Genomic DNA, 20,343 nt, shown 5'->3' with positions numbered 1-20,343 from the left:
CTGCAGCTCCTTGCCACCAACTTTCACCCTTTGGGGCATTTCAAGCCTCAAAATCCCTTTGTGGGGAGTACACACATCTGGTATTAACAGTGGGATTTTGGTAACGAACAATGAATTCTAATTAAAGGATCAGTGGGGGAGATGAGAGATGGCAGGTTGTTTTCCAGACTTTGCTGAGTGTTCCCTGATCCCCCTCACCACGTGCAGCCCCAAATCCCTCCTGGTTCGCCCCAGCCCCTGGCATTGCGTTACGGCACAGCCGCCCCTATGAATGTTTGATGGTCTGGGGCGTGGCAGACAGTGGGAGATGAAATATCAAACCTTGATCCTTGCCTGGCTTCCCCAGCTCCAAACCCCCCAGCTTTGATCACGGGGGAGTGGCAGTGTATTTTCCCCCCTTTAGCCAAAAAAATAATTGTATGTGGAAGAGGGAACACTCAAGAATTAAATTCCCACGTGAAGGGAACGCAAGGATGCTGCCATTCGCAAAGCAAGCGAATCCCTCCTCAGCCCTGAGATTGCAGGGGCCCAGGCGGCAGCGGCGTCGGGTTCTCCCTGTGCTGGCAGGTTGATAAATAATTAACAGTTAATCAGGGCTGGGCTTAATTACCTGGGGGTAACCCGAGAGCAGGTCGTGCCGGAGAGCGCAGCCCTGCTTCGGCGTGCCGGCGCTGGACATGGCGCCATGGAGCGTGGTCGGGCACCGCCGCTGCCTTGGAGGGGGCCGTGGATCCTGTGCCTGCTGCCGGCGCTGGCGGGGGGTGAGCACAGACCTGGCCCCTCATTCCCCGGGTGGGGGGCGAGCAGAGGCCTGACGGCCGCGCTGCCCCGGGGCAGGGCAGCCGCTGGCGGCCGGCGACGCGGCCTACGAGGAATGGCGGGCGACGGGCGTGCGAGGCCGGGCGGTGGAGATGAGCTGTGGGCCGGTGGCCGCAGCCCCGCCGGCCGTGGTCTTCTGGAGCTTCACGCCGCAGGGAGAGGGGCTCCCGCGGGCCGTGGCCGTGGGCTCGGGCAGGGAGGTGGCCGTGGCCCCTGGCACGGGGATGCTGGGCCGGGTGACGCTGCGCAACGGGACCCTGGAGCTGCGGGAGCTGCGGGTGGCCGCCCAGGGCCGCTTCCTCTGCCAGGGGCTCTTCCCAGAGCGGGGCCGGCTCCGTGTGGGCTACGCCGCCGTCCTCCTGCGTGTCCTGGGTAAGTCCCTGGCTGTGGCCAACCTGGGGGGACCCGCTGGCCAGCAGCAGCCAGCATCACACTACCCTAGATGGTAGCCAAACCCAGCCCCTTGCTCAGTAGCCAACAGAGCCATCCACTGGGCAGCAAAACACCCTCCTAGCCAACACTGGGCTCCCCAAGTCAATAAAGAGTAGCACAAGCCAGCATAGTGCCCCACTAGCCAATGCAGAGTCCCACTAGCCAATGCAGAGTCCCACTAGCCAACATGGTGGTTCACTAGAAACTGTAGTACCCATTCACCCACAAAGGACCCTCCTAGGTAGCAGAGTACCATACTTGCCAGCATAGTCTGCCACTAGCCAGCAAAGCATCCTACTAGCCAACGTAACACACTGCTAGCCAATATAGCATCCCATCAGCCAGGGTAGCTCAACACGAGCCAACATAGCCCTCATCAGCCAACCCAGAGCCCCACTAGTCAGCAAACCTCCCTTGCCTCCAGCTAGTGTAGCCCCCTACTAGCCAACACAGCAGCCCACTAAGCCACCTTCATTTTCTTGCCCTGGCTACCCAAGCATCCCACCACCCCAAACTGGTCCCAGTAGCTACCCCCCCTACATGCCCACAGCCAGGGTGCCCCTCACTAGCCTGCAGGTGTCCTCATTAGCCATCCCACTGGCTGCTGTGGCACTTCACTGGCCAAGCAATCGTCTGGGAGATGGGTGGGCCCCGGGGTGCTCTGATGTCTGCGGGGGCTGCTCACACTCGGTGCCCCCAGTGCCTGTCTCCAAGCCCTTCGTGCGGCCCACGGCGGCGGCGGCAGCGGAGGGGGCAGCGGTGACCCTGACGTGCACTGTGCGGGAGGGGACGGAGCCGCTGAGCTTCTCTTGGCAGCACCAGGAGCCCCGGGGGGGTCCCTCAGTGACCCCTGCGGCGCTGGGGGGCTCCAGGGCAGAACTGCAGCTGACACCTGCCAACCGCAGCCACACGGGCTGGTACATCTGCACCGTGCACAACGAGGTCAACAACCACACCAGCGACCCCGTCTACCTGGACATCGTCTGTGAGTGCCCTGGGTGCCACCCACCTCAGGGGGGCCCTCAGCCACCTGCTGGGGGGACATCTTCAGGGCTGGTGACATCCATAGCGTGTCTGTGGCCACCATAATGCTCCGTGGTTTGTCCATGGCCACTGAGCACCTTGCCACCATGGTATGTCCATAGCTGCCGTGGAACATCCATGGACAGATTGTATCCTGCCACCATGATGCCTCCGTGGCCACCACTATGTCTCTGTGGCCACCATGGTATGGCTTGTTGTTGCTTTGACGTGTTCACGGGCATCATACACTCACCAGCAGTTCCTCTCTAGCCACCATGGCCACCACGATGCATCGGTGGCCCCTGTGCATCGTGGTGTGCTCACAGCCCCCATGATGGGGACCCTTTCTAAGGGGGCTTTGCTGTCCTGCTTCCCACCAGGAGGAGGAAGCCCCAGGGAGGGCTGTGTCCCCTCTGTGGGGACATCCCTGTCTAAAGGGCCCCGTGTCCCCACAGATGGCCCTGATGAGCCGGCCATCCGTGTGGAGCCCTTCTCCCCCGAACAGGGGGGCTTCTCGGCGGGCGAGCGGGAGGATGTGGTGCTGAGCTGCCTGGCCCCCTCCAACCCCCCCAGCCGCTACGTCTGGCTGCACAACGGCTCCCAGGTGCACATCGGCCAGACCTATGTGATCACCGCCATCGCCCGCGCCCAGGCGGGCACATACACCTGCCTGGCCGAGAACAGCCACCTGCAGACCCGCACCCAGGCCACCATCATCCTCACCGTCTACTGTAAGTAACCCCGCGGGGGGGCCGTAGGTCCCCACGGGGTGAGACGGACCAGCGCGGCTCCCTGGTGAGGATGTGGGTGGGAGGGGCAATTTGAGGTGGGGCTGGGGGGGAACCCACGCTCTCCCCCAGTGCCGATGGTCTCCTGCAGTTCCACCAGCCGGGAGCCCCAGCTGCTCTGCCCTGGCCTCCGATGATCAGCGGGATGTGGCCCTGCGCTGCCGCTGGCTGGGGGGCTTCCCCCTGGCCCGGCTACGCTGGCTGGGCCCCGAGGAGGAGGAGGAGGAGGAAGAGGGGTTGATGGGGACCAGTTTTTCCATGGCCACCAGGATCCAGCCAGGGGCAGCCACCAGGAACGGCAGCTCCTTCTCCTGCCTGGCCTCCCACCCCGCGCTGCCACTGGGGGCTGCATGTGGGACCACCCTGTGTGAGTGACAACGGGCCCGTGTGCCCCCAAGCCCTTTCTGAGCCCCGGTGTCACAGCAGAGCTGCAATGACCCCGTGCTGTGGCCAAACCACGGGATGGGCACTCCGGGGCGCTGCTGCCTTCCCTGGCACCTTCAGCACCAAAACGGGGGACGCTGTGGCACAGCCGGGGTTGCCAAACCCCGCTCTCCCTGGGAGGGGGTGTGTCTCATTTTTGGGGGTGCTTTGGCACAGCGTGGCACTGTCCCGCTCTGACACCGCTGCATCCCACAGGGGTCCCGTCCGGCAGCCCCACCTGCGCGGCGGCGGCCACCAAGGGTGACGAGTACGTGATGCTGCGGTGCCGCTGGGAGGGGGGCACGCCGCTCGTCACCCTGCGCTGGCGGGACAGTGCGGGCCGGACCTTGGGCGAGCCCGCAGCCTCCACCGCCGTGCTGGTGCTGAGCACGGACGGCAGCCTGGGGGGCCGGGAGTTCGTCTGTTCGGCCGCACACCCGCTGCGGGCCGCCGCCGCCGAGTGCCGCCTGAGGCTGGGTAAGCTGGAGCCGGCCCCAGAGCGCCCACCGTGCCTCGGAGGGGTGCCACGGCCCTGGCGACACCGTCCCCACTTCTGGCCGAGCAGAGGTGCCCGAGCTGGAGGCGGAGAGCGAGGTGGCGGTGCTGGAGGGCGGCGAGGCACGGCTCGCCTGCCGGCAGCGTGGCAGCAGTGCCGGGCTCGGTGCCACGGTGGCTTGGTACGACCCAAAGCAGCGGGAGGTGACGCCGGGGCTGGCCAAGTACCTGCTGGAGCAGGGAGAAACGTGGGTCAACCTGACTGTCCGGGATGCTGAGTGGCCGGGGGACAGCGGGACCTACCGCTGCACCGCGACCAACGCCGTGGGCACTGCCAGCCTCCCCGTCCGCCTCCGCGTGGACCGTGAGTCCCGGGACCGGCAAGGGTGGGCTGAGGGCATCAAGGGTGGGCTAGGGGCATCAAGGGTGGGCTAGGGGCATCAAGGGTGGGCTGAGGGCATCAAGGGTGGGCTAGGGGCATCAAGGGTGGGCTGAGGGCATCTAGCCCCTCCTGCCATCTCTCCGCAGGGTACCCAGCCCCGCCCAACGTCACCATCAGTAAGCTGCGGTACACTCGGGCGCGCACCGAGGTGCGGCTGGAGTGGCGGACGCAGGGCGCCGGCAACCTCACCGGCTTCGTGGTGCAGCGGCGCAGAACCAAGAAGCCCCTCCGGGAGGCTCCCAGCCCCTGGGAAACAGCCGCCGGAGACATCGAGCCGCACTCCCGGGACCGGCGGCTGGGGGGGCTGGACCCCGCGGTGCTCTATGCTTTCCGCGTCCTGGCCGTCAACCACCGCACGGCCGGGCACCCCTCCGAGGTGCAGACGCCAGGTGAAGTGGGCAGGGGCTGCTGCTCCGTGGGGGCAGAGCAAGGGTTGAGTGGAGAAGGGCAGCGTTTCCATCCTGCTGGAGCTGAGGAGCCGAGTGTGAGCAGCCGTCAGTAGGTTTCAGGCGCAGGCTCGCACCTTTCCTGGCCTCGATGGGCTCTGCCCGTCCCTGTTGCCTGCCATGTTCCCTCTGTTCTCTTCCAGCCGAGCCTCCCTTCGAGGCCTACCCGGCGGTGACGGGGGCGGCGGTGGCAGGGATGCTGGTGGCCACCGCAGCATCGCTGCTGGCCGTGCACTGCATCGCCCGCCACCGGGAGAGCCTCCCCCGTGAGTGCCGGGACCGCGGGGGCTCATCGGGGCCACGACCCCCGGCACCCACAGCTCACAGCCCTCTGTCTCCCCAGGGCTGCACGACCTGCTCTTCCGCACGTGAGTGCCCAAATCCCCGTGCCCAAATCCCTGTGCCCAGATCCCTGTGCCCAGATCCCTGTGCCCAAATCCCAGTGCCCAAATCCCTGTGCCCAAATCCCTGTGCCCAGATCCCTGTGCCCAAATCCCAGTGCCCAAATCCCTGTGCCCAGATCCCAGTGCCCAAATCCCAGTGCCCAAATCCCTGTGCCCAAATCCCAGTGCCCAAATCCCAGTGCCCAAATCCCTGTGCCCAAATCCCAGTGCCCAAATCCCTGTGCCCAGATCCCTGTGCCCAGATCCCTGTGCCCAAATCCCTGTGCCCAGATCCCTGTGCCCAGATCCCTGTGCCCAGATCCCTGTGCCCAAATCCCACTGCCCAAATCCCTGTGCCCAGATCCCTGTGCCCAAATCCCAGTGCCCAAATCCCTGTGCCCAAATCCCAGTGCCCAAATCCCTGTGCCCCACTGCTCCCGTGCCCGGGCACCGGCCAGACCCCGCGTGTCCCCCCAGGGCTGGTCCCGGCGCCCAGGAGCCCGTGGGCACAGCGGAGGATGCTGAAGCAGCCGCAGGCGGGGATGAGGAAGCCAGGCCAGCACAGGGAGACTCGTCTGCCCCGGGCACGGCAGCACCAGCCGAGGCAGCAGCAGCAGCAGAGGGGGACCCGTCTGTCCCCAGCACGGCCGCAGGTACCGGGGCGAGCTGAGGCTGAGCCCCCTGCCCCGCTGAGCCTCTGCCCACCTGCGGCACTCGGCCCCCGCCCCTTGCAGAGCCGCTCTCGGCAGCACCAGGCACCACCGAGGAGCCACCAGTTAATGTCACCATCACCGTGACGGCGACACCGTGACCGCTCCGGCTTTTGCTCCTTATTTCCCTTCCCTCCTCTCTTCCACACCACGGGACGGCAGCACCCACCTGTGCCGTGCTGGGCTGGGAGGCAGCTGGCTCCAAATGCAGCACCCGGTGAAAGCCCCTCCAGCTCAGGCTCAGGCCTGCAGTTACTGCTGGAACTAAAATAAATATTTAGGCTACAATAAATAGTTTCTCACCGATGGCAGAAAAAAAAGCCTGAGGGCTGAAGCGCCGCTCTCAGCCCCAGGCATCGACAGGGGATGCTGCTTTGGGGCTGTGCTGAGCTTTCTGTGGTGCAAAAACAGCCACAAAGCTTTTTGTGGGAAGGGGACTCATCTTCACTTCAAAAATCCCCAGTTTCAGGAAAAACTGCAGGAGGTTAAAAATAGTGATTTGAGATGGTTTTCCCCTGCATTGGCGCAAGCATGAAGGGAAGCAGGCTCCAAGTAAAGTGTCAGGCAGTTATCAGCTTCCCTGAGTCCTCATCTTCTGGTGTGTGTGGAAACAAGGGCACCTTGGGCCATTTTCTCCTGTATTTGGTTAATCATAACCCTTTGGGAAGTATCAAGCCACACGAACCAACCTCAATCAGTGTGCACAGAGTATCAGTCCCCACACCAGCCATAAATCAGCATCAATCTCTTTATCAAACCACTGCCAGAAACACAAACCCTGCCCAAAGCCCCTGCAAAACCATCACTTCCAAACACACAACATTCCAAAGGGATATTACAGTTTCTCTGGAAAACAGAGCATCTTTATCTGACACACCCACAATACAGGGGAGATTTAAGCAAGGTTGTTTAAAACCATGGTTAAATTTCAGTGTTTGGGGAAAATGAAGCAGACAGAGTTAAATCCCAGCCACTTGTCTGCCAATCTCTGTTGGAAAAGGGGAAAGCCTTGCAGCAGGTCCTGCAAAAGGAAAATCCATGAGGATGAGATAAACAAAACAGGATGAGGGAGATCTGTGGTGGCTCTGGGGTACGTGGCAGCCAAAGCCCACGGGTGTGACGTCCATGGTGTGTAGAGAACTTTGGAATAAGGCAGCTCTAGCTGGGAGGATGCACAACCCTAAAAAAAAAAGGCAAAAAATAAATATAACCACAAATAATGCAGTAGAAGAGAAGGCTTTGGGGAGAGCTCATTGTGGCCTTCAGTAAGCCCCTGAAAGGGCTTATAAAAAGGAGGGAGAGGGATTTCTTATACAAGCAGACAGTGACAGGACAAGGGAGAATGGTTTCACACAGAGGGCAGGGTTAGATGGGATATTGGGAATAAATTCTTCCCTGAGAGGATGGTGAGGCCCTGGCACAGGTTGCTCTGGCTGCTCCTGGATCCCTGGAAGTGTCCAAGTTGGACAGGGATTGGAGTAGCCTGGGATAGTGGAAGGGGTTAGAACTGGGTGAGCTTTAAGGTTTCTCCCATATCAAACTGTTCTGGGATTCTATGAAACACAAAAAAAACCCATCCCAACACTTGGAGCAGCCCATGGAGCTGCTGCTATCAAAGCAGATCTCCAGGGCTTCCTCCTCACACAGACATCACTCCCCAAAGCCTGGGACTGGCAAAGCTGCACCAGAAGCCCTGAGCTCCCCAGGGCTTGGAGCAGCTGCAGCCAGGCTGGCACAGCTCCCTCCCTTCCCAGACTGGCCAGGGACACACTGCTCTGGGCTGTAGATGTCACCTCGGGGTGGCCATCACTGTAAATTGTGCTTCATTTCTGCAGCTTTGCACTGTGACTCGTGGGGGGGGGAGGGAGTGCTTTGTGAACACTGGTTTGGTTTATTTATTGGGATTAAATTTGGAAAGGAAAAATCAGAACACCCACCCAAAGCCCTGTAGTTAAGGTTGCAGCACCCCCATCGTGCTGTGTCCAGGATGGGCAGGTTCCTGGCAGCCATGCCCAGGGCTGATGGGAGCTGCTTCACCATGACTGGTTTCATTTCAGAGCTATCCAAGCTGTTAATAATCCCTCAAACCAAGAGCTGAGTTGTATTTTGTCTTCTGCAAGTGGGAAAGTGAGGCTGGATTTCCACCTGTACTTCTGCAGGAGCACCTAAAGACACAGTCACTGACCCAAGTTCTGCTTCAAGCTGCACAGGACAGACTCAACCAAGGCTCACTTTTCTTATTTATCTTCTTATTTCCTCATTGGGATCTTCCCAGCAAAACCAAAAGAGGCCAGGAGATGTTCATGGAAAGGAGGGTTCAAGTACCATGTCACTGAGCTGCCAGGGAGTTGGCAGCTGTTGGTCCTTTCAGACCTGCTTAAATCCCTCTCTTGGGCTCCTCAGAAGTGCCTGTCCCGCTGGTAAATTGCCACGGAAACACACTCCACATTTCCCATCCTCATTCTTTATATTATTACAATTCTTTTTTATACACATAACCAGGCTAGTTTTGTGGTGTGTGGGGGAAGGAAAAAAAAAAAAAACCAACAAAAAAGGGATTTCAAGGCATAAATAATATAAAAAGACAACCATTTTGAAACCAAGATACATTCATATGACACTACTACAAAAAATAAATAGTGACTCTCTCTGTTATAATTAACATCCCCCCGTGACTCCCTTTCAGCGATGCTGCGGTGCAGTTCCTGGCGTTCAGTGGGGACCACGGTCACTGCCTCAGGTTTCCCGCAGCTGGAGCTGACAAAGGTCCCCAGAACCATTTAGGGTGACTCCTGATGAACTCCATCCTAGTTTTTCCTTACAGTCCTTGGAAACAGGCTGAAGAATGAGGGGACTCCAGCTCAAAATGTGGTTCGATGTTTCCGAGTGCACGCAGCTGCCGCCTGCAAAGCAAGAGCAGGGCGGGTGGTTGTGTTGGGGTTTTCAGGGGATTCTGTCAGCTCAACAGACCCACATGCCCCAAAAACTCTTTAATGCCAGTGGGTGATGCTCTTTGGGCACTCAGGCTCATTCCCACATAGCAGGCACAAGCACAGGGCATAGGCTCTGTGCCAACACAGCACCTGAGCATGCTGAGGTCAGCCCAGCACTGGAATAATAAAACCTGCTCTGAAATGGCTATTGCTGAAAACAGCCATGAAATAATGCTTTAGGATTCATTTGCACGTGGTCACAATTCACACAACGGCTGCATTCACCCCAAATCAGCAACAGCTCCAGGCATTTGGTGGAAATGGGTGAGTGAGGAGCTCACAGCACCAAGGCCCCACTCCTGATCTGGCACACCCTGCCAGAGGTGTGGCCACCTGAACCTCCCTTCCCCTCCTGCCACCGGGGTGCAGAGGGAGCTGCCTGATTTCAGCACACAAGCTGCAATAATTCCAGGGTGGGACAAAGTACAGGTTCTCTTTCCACCAGCAGAGACTGGTCCCTTCCTGTGCCAGTTGCAGCCTCCAGGATGGCTCTGGAAGGCCTGTGTGTCCTGTGTCAGGGCCAATGGGTGTGCTGTGAGTGCAGCACCCATCAGTCACAGCCTCATGTGCTCAATGAGACCTTTTTAGAGGCATCAATCACAAGGGCATGACAGGACCAGGCACTGGAACAGCACTGCTCCCTCTTTCTGCAATGGGAAAGGGAAGACACTTCACCTTCCTCCAAGCCTGCTCTTACAAGGCTTTAATTACCGGCTTCTCTGCAATAAATTAAGCTCCCTACAGATGTCATACAGAATATTCCCAGCTTCCCAGCCAGGTGCTATCCTCTGTGGGATGCCTCACCGTCCATGCAATCCACAGAGAGCTGGCTCATGCCCTCCCGACAGCAGGGATGCTGCACCGGGGGCTGCTCCGCGCTCTCCCTGCCCTCCTCCTCCTCCAGCCGGGCGCTGCACTCGGGGGTGGCCGAGGCCAGGCACATGGCCACCATCACATGGGGGCTCAGGGGCTTCATCTCCACACCATCCTGCTGGAAAGGGGCTCCGAGGGGCACCACGGGCAGCGCGCTGCTGCCGAAAGTGCCGTTGGTTTTGGTGAAACACCTGCGGGAGGGACAGAGGCCAAAGTTACTCAGAGTGGCTTCTTCCCCCTCTTCTTCTTCCCTCCACCCCCACAACTTTTCAGTGTTTTACCACATCAACAATCAGAGCATTTGTCAAATCAGTTTTAAATATATTTGTGGAGCGATTCTGACATTAAGAAAAGGATTGAGTGGGTTTTTTTTTCTCCCAGCAGACAGCTGAAAACATTCAAAACACGCTCAGTTCCTTCCCCCATCGATTGAGACCCAGTGACCTGACTTGTGAGCCCATTTCTCCATCAAAGCAACTCCATAAAACATGTTTTCACTGCCAAGATAAAGAGCTCAAATTTGAAACCCAAGCAGCACACTTAAGTACCTTAAAAAATAAATACTAAGTGTTATTGGAGTGAATGCAAATTAGAAAAATAGATGTAATAAAACAAATTTAACCCCCCTCCTTCTGCTGTGCAAGTCAGATTGTGGCCCTGTAATACCTGTGTAAAATGGTGGAACTGATATGAAAAGGCTGAATCAATTGTTACAGCTGAGGTATTTAAGCTTTAAACAAAAAGGAGCAGGACTTTGACACACATACCATTGCATCATGAGGGAAAACACCTCAGTGTTTGCAGCCCCATAAACAATGTGGCCTCAAGGAACATTTATATAAACAATTCCTACATAAGAAAGCCATATCTACCCCAAAAGTAAAAGGTTCACTTGCACAGCTACCACAAACTTTGAGAAACTGCATGCCAGAATGCTCCTTGTTATGTGGTGCAGGAGATGGATTCACAGATAAACACATGGAAATAAGGATGGAGAGTGTTCACACCCTCCAGTGACACCCCAAAATGCTCCTGTGAAAGCTGAGCAGGTTTCAGGTCCTTATGTGCTAGTGCAGATACAACTCTGAGCACTCTTCTCTTTTTTTCCTAGCAGTTGTAAACCCATCCCTCACCTGCTTTGCTCACAGGGATCAGCCCAGTGCACTTGCTGTATGTCATCCCTGGGGCTGTTCAAGGCTGGCATTTGGAAATGCAAAAATTCATCCCTAGGACCTGTCTGCTCAGCTGCTGGCTCAGCAAGTAGCACTGTGTGCTGCTCCAGACTGATTCTGGCCCAAAACTGAGCAGAGTGGATGAAAAATTGCTGGAAAAGGAGGAAAGATGGACTGGGACACCAGCAGTGCCAGGGCAGCAGCCAGCAGAGCTGACCTCAACAACAGCCCAGCACTGAACCCAGAAGGGTTAAAAACAGGACATGTTAAGCTTGGCAGTCTCACTTAAGTCCTGCCTAAGTGCCAGAGAACACTTGTATTCCATTAAAAAAGTCATGGCAATAAGGAAAACCACCACGCTGGAGGGAGCTGTCCTACAGCCCTGCCTAGAGCATCAGTTCATACCTGAAACCTGATCAAAACCTGGGACCAATATTGCCAGAACTGAAAGAGCAACAAAACACCCAACAACAAAAATAAATTTATCAGAAGAGGAACTATTGTGAGCTTCCCCTTCCCTTCACCTGCAAAGCCAGAACAGGACAAACGGGCTCCCTCTGGAGCCTGCTCCCCTCTCCAAAGCTGGGAGGATGGAGCAGCACTAAGCTTCAACCTTCACTCTCCTATTTTGTCCTTCTGCTCCTGTAACTGCCTCCAAAATCATTATTCCAAGTACCAAAATACCACAGAAGCCACTGGAGAATCCACATGAAACACATCTGGTCCTCAAACAAATCCATTTATTAGTTTGCCTTTCTCTCCGCAGAGGTTTTGACTGCACTCACTTATTATTTAGAAAAAAAGGCTCAGAGAAACCCATCTAAATGTTTGGGTTTGCATGTTTCTGGGGTTTCTTCTTAAAGATACAGAGGTCAGTGGAGTTCTCTGTATTATTGTAAGAGCTTGAAGGATGTTTCAACACAGCAGTTCAGCCTTCTAAGCTTCAATAACCACAATTTGATGGAAACTAGCCATGGGGATATCCAGAGCAGAGTGTGGAGGAAGAGTGATGTTAAAATCCCTGCTGCAGAAAACACATCTTCTATCAATTCTTAACACTGAAACACTACTAAACCATAATCCAAAAAAAAAAAAAAAAAATTTAGATGAAAAAGCTGGAAAAACAAACTGATGTTCCCACATTTAATTTGCACATTTCAGATTTCTGATCAAAATACAGTGAATTTGCAAAGCAGAGAGATCTGCAAAAGTGTAAATTCCTCTGCAAACATCACGTATCTTGAGAGCTTTAGCACAAAAGCACAAGAGAAGAAAAAAGATCAATTCTCAATCCTGTCAACCACAAGCCTTGTCCACAATAGCAAAGTGGGTCTCCAGTTTTCAGCAGCTTCTCCCTCTGGCAAGGCTCCACAAGCAGTTATGAGGGATAAAGTGCTAATTTAAACAGAAGATCCAGGGATCTCAGCACTGGAATAATAAAACCTGCTCTGAGATGGCTATTGCTGAAAGCAGCCATGAAATAATGCTGAACCTTTAGGATTCATTTGCACGTGGTCACAATTCACACAACGGCTGCATTCACCCCAAATCAGCAACAGCTCCAGGCATTTGGTGGAAATGGGTGAGTGAGGAGCTCACAGCACCAAGGCCCCACTCCTGATGTGAGGTGTGTCCACCTGAACCTCCCTTCCCCTCCTGCCATGGGGGTGCAGAGGGAGCTGCCTGATTCCAGCACATGATTCCAAGGTGGGATGAGGAAAAGATTCTTTGCACCAACAGAGACCAGGTCAGGGGGACTGACCTCACCTCTGCAATGAGGTTGAACAAAATGGGAAAAACACTCAAATTCCCACTTGCCAAAAGCTGACTGCACTAACCCAACAGGCCTTCCTCCTGCTTCTGCTGTTCCTCCTCCTCACCCTGGCCGTGGAGCCAGCTCCCTGGTGTAATGCTGAGGCACGTTCTGCTCCTCTCCATTCCCCTCTCCCATGTCCTCTTTCCATTCCCCCAGCGCCAGGACAGGAATGGAGCGGTCCCTGCTGTGCAGCTCTCTGCCAAACCGAGGTTAATGATCCCCTCTGGGCAAGGCAGCTGCAAGGGACAACTTGTTTCTCTATCAAGAAGTCAAATATAGAATGGGGCTGTGAAAACTCAAAGTTCAGGCCCTGCTGATGACCTGTCTGGGAGGAGCAGTGCAGCTGCAGAGGACGGAACCCTTTCCCTTGCTTTCTTAAGGGGGGAAAAAAAAAGCAAATAAAAATCTAAATGTGTTTAAAACTGGAAGCAAGCTCTTAATTACAGTGTAACACATGTGGCATGTTCCAAATTACTGTGAGTCTCAGACATCCTGGTGAGAGCTGCTGCACAGCCTGCTCGAAATCACAGCAGTGGTGGGTGAGGGAACATATTGGGCTTTCCTGAGACCTGCCAGGGACACTGGGCCAGGCAAGGCATGCCCAGCTCCACCTGCGAGCAGCAGCTTGTCATGCACATATTTATAAAAGGATGAAGGATTCAAAGCTCACTATAAGTGGTATTTTAAAAAATAAAACTATGAAAATAAAGTGAACGTGTTTTCTGCCTTCAACAGCGGCTTTATTGTTCAACAGGGGTTAGACTCGATGATGCTCGTGGGCCCAACTCAGAATATTCAATGATTCTATGATTAATTTCAATTCAGCTTAGCCAGATGCACACCTAAAGGCAGCTGAAGATTTTAACAATACTGAAAAATCAAAGTATGATTGAAAAAAATGCCTAGAGCCTACCAGTCAGAGCAGCCAAGCTTGTCTGACTTTCAGTGCTATTTCTAATCATTAAAATAACCAGAGATTTAGTCAGTAGCCGAGGAGGATAATAATTCCAAAAGTGAAAATGTATCAGTTTTTATTAGGTTTCCAACTCCCAGCTACAATGTAGAAGACAGATTTTCCCTTATTCTACAAAATAATTCTTTTTCCCATGAAAAAAAGTGTGTCCCACTCTGACAATGGCTGGTCAATCTCCTCCTGAAGGCCTCAAGAACTTCAAATCCCACGTTTTACAAAGAATAGCATTGTGAAGGCAAAGGGGTGAGTTGCTTAGTGTTCTTAAGGGAATGTCAGGAAGTGTAAAATATAGAAGACCAATTAAATCCGATTTGACAAGCTCCATATGGAATGATTTTGTTATCTCAAAACTGAGGAAAACACAGGAAATACGGATTTTTTTAAAGATCCAGCGCCCAACCTGCCTCACTTCCTAGAGAGCATCAGAGAAGCACGTTGAGCAAAGAGAGCTCTGGGGCTCTAAAACTCATTTTATTTTATCCTATGGACAATCCCCAGCTGCTTTCCAGGTCATCCATGGAACTCCTGGTTCCAGCCAGGACTCCAGCTCAGCTTTTGTCAGCCCCAGCTCCACCCCAGCACACAGAGGGAGGGCAGTTCTCTGGCCAGGTCATTTCTCACCTGTTATTGTTCCGACAATTCCGGCAGCTGATGCACTCCGAGGGGTCAGCCTGTGGCACTGCCGTGTACAGCCCACCACCCTGCAGCAGGAAGGATTAATAATAAATAATTAGAAATCAAATCACTATTGGGACACCCAAGAGCTCCTTGACTCAGTTTCCCCACTCTGATCACGTTATCAATGCCCTGCTCTGGGTTGTACGTGGCACAGCAACACTGAGCGATTGTCCAGGGGAGAGCTTTGCCAGTGTGTGTGTCAGGGAAAAGTAAATAACTGCAGCTTAGACAAGTATGTGGTCATTTCCCTGGTCTGTTTTCAGCTTAATATGCTGAGGTTTAATTTAATAAACACACTGTAAATATATTTATTTTTAACGCTGATGACAGACACGAAAGCGAATTGCTGTTCATTAGCACGCAAGGCTTGTTTAGGGAGACAGAGGATTAAATTTGGAGGGCTGATGTCACACACAAACCCATCCCACTTTCCTGTAATTACTCCGATTAGATCAGTTTACTTCACTATACTGATTTTTGAACCGTTTGGTATTTGTACAGATGGGGTAATTCCTCAGCCAGCAATGACTCCGGGTGAGAGGGATTTTGTGTTGTTGGTTTTGGCTAACAGGGCCATTACAAGCCAGTTGAAATGCCCAGATTAACACATACCTCATTGTTAGGGACCAGGCAGACAGTGATGCAGGAGCCACTCCAACAGGGCTGCAGAGCCAGGCTCCCAGCCCCGCTCCAGGAGGGAGCCAGGCTGGGAAAGCTCACCTGGATTTTGGCAGCTCAAGTGGTAGAGAACTTCTAGCAATCCCTATTTTTGCAAAACCAGAACTTATCCTGATGTTTTTGAGGGATAAGGAGCACTGAGGAAATGCCTAATTAGTCTTGATTGCCATCCTGGCCAGTTTCTCCCTTCCTCATTTAACCCAATCATTGAAACAATAAAGAGCGACCAAAGGAGGCTCAGAACATCCTGTTCCTGTGTGTAGCCTCACCCACGTGCCAGTCCCAGCCCTTCTCGTGTGACATCGTGTGACTCAAACTTTCTACAACAGGGAGTGGGGAAAGAAAAAAAATCAACCCCATCACCTGTTCCCAGCAAGAACCAGCATCGGGTGGAGGCCTCGTGGCACAGAGGAGCTCCAGCCACCAAGACCTGTCACACACGTGTATTTTCCTTCTTTTCCCCCAAAGAAATAAAAATGGGAAGGGCAAAACATAATGCAAACTGTCAGTCTTTCTCCTGGGTGAGCTTTTGAGCACTGCAAATGTTGCCTGCCTCTCTGAGGGCTTGGAGATTTTTGCAGAGTTTCACCCACTGGGAGGTTGGACAGGTAAAAAAAAAAATACAGTTTGGGCCTTGCTTGCTCTTGAAAACACCCAAAAGTGAGCACTTCTTGCTACACAAGTAGGCCAAGGACAGAATGGGGTAAAGAACTGACTGGTCTGGGCTCAGACTGGAGGGAACTGAAGTGGCAACTACTGTGCAAGTGCTAATTTGTTGTTCAATAAAATGAAGTGCTTGTGCTCAATTACCAACACAAACAATAGACCCGTTTTTTTTCTCCAGAAACAGCATGGGTTATTCAGACTTTTGAACTTTTTCTTTCAGTTTTCCTGGGCAATGTTCACAGTTTTGAGTAAGTTTAGTAAGTTTGAATGCAAGCCATCTGTTTCCATAGACAATAATGAAATCATTATTCTCTCTTGGAAACAGGACACGTTTCAGCAAATGAAGTATTTTTCCACAGCATACAAAGGCTGGATCGCAGACTGAAATTAGTTTTTAATTTTATTTTCAATTTCAAAACAAAAAACGAGCCTGTCTCAACAGTCACAAACAGGGGACTGAAAAAAAAAACCAACCCAGCATTACTGCTCTGCTGTAGCTCAAGATGTATGGGGCACTTCATTCCATGGAACCTCCTGCGCCATTCGTGCTTTGCCATAATTAATAGCATTGCTCAGAGTTACAGATCTGAAACAGGTGGGGGAAAAACGGGTGATCCATAAAGCTGCAGAATAAGCAGCTATAATTAAATGTATTTAACTTGGAGATTGAGAAATACCATATGTACAAGTAAAGTATCTCAGCCCAGCACTGAGGCATTCTCAGAGCTTACATGCTGTTAGGAGGAGGGTAGAGGCAGATTTCCCAGAGTAAGTGGAATTCTTGCTGTCATCTGATATTCTCAAATGAAAACCATGATGTTTGTATCACAAATATCAGCCCAGTTGCTTCCTCTGGGATAAGGAATTCAGTGGAACTGGCTGTTATCAATGGATGAGTATTCCCCTACTCGAATTAAGCCTGCTTCAACAGCCCCTGAATGAATCCCAAGGTCTGGGCTCAGCCTCCCACCCGGGGTAGGACCTTACGTTCACGAGGTGATGGGGATGTTCGTAGTCCACGTGTGTTCTGGACAGGGAGTTGGTGTGCCCTGGGTACAGTCCTGCTCCTCCTCCACTCATGATCCCGTTGACACCATTGGCAACTTTGTGATGGACATGGGGGCAGCCGTTGCTGAGGCCGTTGCTGAGGAAGTTTCCGTGGATGCTGCCGTTGACTCGGCTGGTCCCGGGTAAGGTCGTGTACTCAATCATCTGCCCGTTGATATCTGCCCCTTGGTAGAGGTAGCCAGGAGGGTCATATTCTGCAAAAGATATTATCACTGAAAGCACTTTTATGAGAAGCTAAATGAGCGTCCCTAAAAAATAAATAAACTTGTTTTTTTCGTTCTCCAGTTTTTGTGATCTAACTCTGATCTCCAACTGCTTAGCATACAAATGTAGACATGGAAAACAGCCCCATCCTGGAGAGCAGACCAGAAATGTTGGTCTGGAAGGACCTGGCTGATGTCAGTCACTACCAGAGCATCCTGAAACCAGGGCTTTTGTATCACCAACAGCCCCTCTGCTCTATCTGCTGTAAGCTGCTTCCAGATCAATCTGGGCCGCAGTTGAAGACACCATCTTATCTTGCAAGAAGTTTTGTTTAATTTCTTTCTCTAGGAGAGTAAGAGCATTTAAAAATAACCACAGGCCATGGCAAGAGCAAGGCTGATTTATGCACCAGGAGCAGAAAAGGCCAGTGCAGAGATTCTGCTGGCTCTGGGTTAGTGGTGGGTGCAGAGCACCTTGCAAAGCTCCTGCTCCAGGCTCCTGCTTGCTAATGAACAGATTTTCATTATTAACACCTCTCTGGAAGACTTGGCCATTGAATGCCATCTCACTGTACAGGGTAACAAGGGACTTGTCCTAGAGCTGCAACTTTTCTTTCTTTCCAGATGCACTCAAGAAAGGGAGAGATCCAGGGTTTAACTCTCCACAATTTTAACAAGTGAATACAATTACACACATTCTGCCTCTGCAATCATCAGAGACCAGTGCAGGGGCTTAAAGTTAAACACAAACTGCAGAAACTTTGCCCAAGCCTTTCCCACACCATTCTCTGTGTGAAACTGCAGCACAATCCTCCAGGGATGCAGCAGGACAGGGAGCATCAGAGTGAAGAAATGGAGACATTGCTGCTCTTAAAAGCCCAAGGCACACCTGGAAGTCCAAGTCTCTACAGAAATGCAAGTTGGCTCCTAACAGGAAACTGCTTCCCATCCATAAAACGCAGCATGGACATTCCTAATTTTACTCTGGTAATATTTTCCTCATGAAACCAACCCCCACTCACTCTGCATGGCGTTCTGCTGCCGGTTCTTCCAGAGGCACATGGCGATGAAGACGATGAGGATGAGGACCATGACCCCCAGCACACAGCCCACAATCAGGTAGAGCATGTCACTGCTGCGCACGGGGCCGCTGGCGGGCACGGCCCCGCTGCCCCCAGCCCGCTCAGGGGGGTTGGGTGGAGTGCTCAGGTCCCTCACTGGATATTCAGACGCTCCCGGCGTGCGTTTCACTGGATGAGTAGAGACAAACACGTGTACGTCCACTAAATGCATTTTCTAAATGTGGTTTTTCATCATGAAATGAAAATAATTACAGCTGTGTCCCAATGCCTCGCAAAGAAAGCTTCCAAGTCAATATTAATTCCTACAATGAGAATGCCAGCTCCTATTGGGTAATAACTGTTTGCCTTGGAAAATGGTGATTATCCTGCCTGCTCACCCACTCTTTGAGGTCACTGGAACTTTAACGAGCTGCTCGAGGTACCCGTGGCTGCAACTGCTCTAACTCTCAACTTGAAAGAGCACAAATCTTTCCACTTCTGAGGTCAGGAAAAACCACAACACTCATTTCTCTCACCCAGGCTCTGCCAGATGACCTGCTCTTATCTGATGTGAACCCTGCTAACCCCCTTCCCAAACCACACAGTTGAAGATCAACCAAGAGATGAACAGAAAATCACTGAAAATGAGAAGCTAGTTTAACCCAGGAATTGCATTTACATTTGTTTCCAGTACACCACAGTTCAGATTTATTTCATTTGACACTAAAACCCTAAAAGAGGTGCCTGGCTTAGGAGTGAAGCTGGTCAGAGAGATACAAACACCTCCATGCAGGAATGTTGGATAAACTGGATCACCCTTCTAAGCCTGGGGGAGATAAATTTTAAGGAAGAGAAAGGGGGAATGACAAATTACATCTTGCCCATTTTAAAATTAGAGAAGAACATTATATTCCTTGCAGGAGGGAGACCAACTGTGTGCACAGCCCTGAAGCCCTGCAGCTCCTATTCCCTTCCTTCAAAGGTTTCTCTACTCACTTTGCTGAATTTTGATGCTTCCGCTCCCAGAGGGCTTTTTTCTTCTTTTTTTTTCAAACATTTTTTCATAGCACTGCATTTGAAGTTTACTGTCTGCATTTTCCCTTTACAGCCTTACTTGGTTTTAGAGATTAAAGCAGACAGGAATTCTTTGCAAAATAAATGTGACTGCCATATCTGACACTTCCCGAGAACAGTACAAACTTTGTGCCAGAGGCATGCAGGATTAGGGATGGAGGCAGCCAACACAGCCATCAATTGCTGTGGTCTGCACTTATACAACGTGTCACAGAGCCCTGAAGACATAAAACAGACGTACAAATCAATTCTGTCATCTTCAGGCGCATGGTTGTCTCCTAAGGAGAGGCCATCAGCACCGCAGAGGCAGCGGCGCTATCTCCGAGGGCAGGCAAAGCTGCAGAGCTCTGCTGAGAGCCTCACGAGTGCAACAGATCACTTTCCATATGTTCAAAACAATCCCAGCTTGGGAAGACAAAACAATCCTCCGAAACATTCCAGAAAATTATGGTCATCATGGCAGCTGACTTTTGTGCTGCACTAAAATTCCCCCAGTGGATCTTTCCCATCCCAAAGGCCACCTCGGCTTGGCCCCGCAGCCTCACCTTTGGTCTCGCAGATCATCACGTTGCTGTACTCGCTCTCTCCCCCCTCGTTATAGCACTGCATCTTGATGTCATAAGAAGTTTCAGGCTGCAGGTGATTTATCAGGTGCCACTGCTTTGTACCTGTTGGGGGACAAGAAGTAAATTGACTGCAGGCCAATTACCCACAGGAGCCAGAATTATGGATGAGTGCAATGCAAGGGCACTGCAGCTTGTCTTGTTAGCACAAAAATCTTCAGTAACAGTTTATGGACTTAGCTGAAGCCATGGTCCATGAGTGGCATCCCTGCTCATGGCAGAGGGTAGGAAATAGATAATCTTGAAGGTCCCTTTCAGCCCAAATATTCCGTGACTCTCTAAGACTTGCATTATCATGTGAAATTGATTATTAGAAGGACCTTTTGATGAATTAAAAGTGAGAGTTTTTTCAGTATTTTCTTTTAAAGAAAGTCTTTCTCTACAAAAGCCAGAACTCACTAAACTCAAAACCCAGACATCCAAGTGCCCACACATGTGCATTTAACTCCAACAGCAGCCCTGTGCACCCTCATGGAACTGCCAAAGGGATGGGTTTAAGGTGGA

The 20,343-nt window shown here is 52.5% G+C and overlaps 2 protein-coding genes across 3 annotated transcripts in view; one reads left to right on the top strand and one right to left on the bottom strand.

Moving 5' to 3' along the window:
• The first annotated feature begins 653 nt into the window (after positions 1 to 653).
• On the top strand, positions 654 to 6,684 carry VSIG10L2 (V-set and immunoglobulin domain containing 10 like 2). The gene is made up of 12 exons (XM_058856940.1): positions 654 to 761; positions 838 to 1,191; positions 1,952 to 2,236; positions 2,730 to 3,005; positions 3,154 to 3,429; positions 3,702 to 3,962; positions 4,051 to 4,344; positions 4,509 to 4,811; positions 5,012 to 5,134; positions 5,212 to 5,236; positions 5,729 to 5,904; positions 5,986 to 6,684. Exons 1-12 carry the CDS (start codon positions 686 to 688, stop codon positions 6,060 to 6,062), a joined length of 2,526 nt encoding a protein of 841 aa, XP_058712923.1. The 5' UTR covers positions 654 to 685; the 3' UTR covers positions 6,063 to 6,684.
• Positions 6,685 to 6,802: 118 nt separating this feature from the next.
• CDON (cell adhesion associated, oncogene regulated) overlaps positions 6,803 to 20,343 on the bottom strand; it is a 56,686-nt gene continuing 43,145 nt past the window's right edge. For both annotated transcript variants that reach the window (XM_058856938.1, XM_058856939.1), the window contains exons 15-21: positions 19,762 to 19,884; positions 18,104 to 18,331; positions 16,798 to 17,072; positions 14,410 to 14,489; positions 9,759 to 10,018; positions 7,899 to 8,864; positions 6,803 to 7,141 (exon numbers count right to left, since the gene is read on the bottom strand). In XM_058856938.1, the coding sequence (XP_058712921.1) occupies positions 8,698 to 8,864; positions 9,759 to 10,018; positions 14,410 to 14,489; positions 16,798 to 17,072; positions 18,104 to 18,331; positions 19,762 to 19,884 (1,133 nt within the window). In that variant the 3' untranslated portion in view covers positions 6,803 to 7,141; positions 7,899 to 8,697. The remainder of the gene's footprint in view (positions 7,142 to 7,898; positions 8,865 to 9,758; positions 10,019 to 14,409; positions 14,490 to 16,797; positions 17,073 to 18,103; positions 18,332 to 19,761; positions 19,885 to 20,343) is intronic.

The sequence above is a fragment of the Poecile atricapillus genome, chromosome 25 (assembly GCF_030490865.1).
Source record: "Poecile atricapillus isolate bPoeAtr1 chromosome 25, bPoeAtr1.hap1, whole genome shotgun sequence".
Classification (NCBI taxonomy): domain Eukaryota; kingdom Metazoa; phylum Chordata; class Aves; order Passeriformes; family Paridae; genus Poecile; species Poecile atricapillus.
The sequence above is the reverse complement of the archived record's forward strand: the minus strand, read 5'-3'. Positions and strand labels throughout refer to the sequence as shown.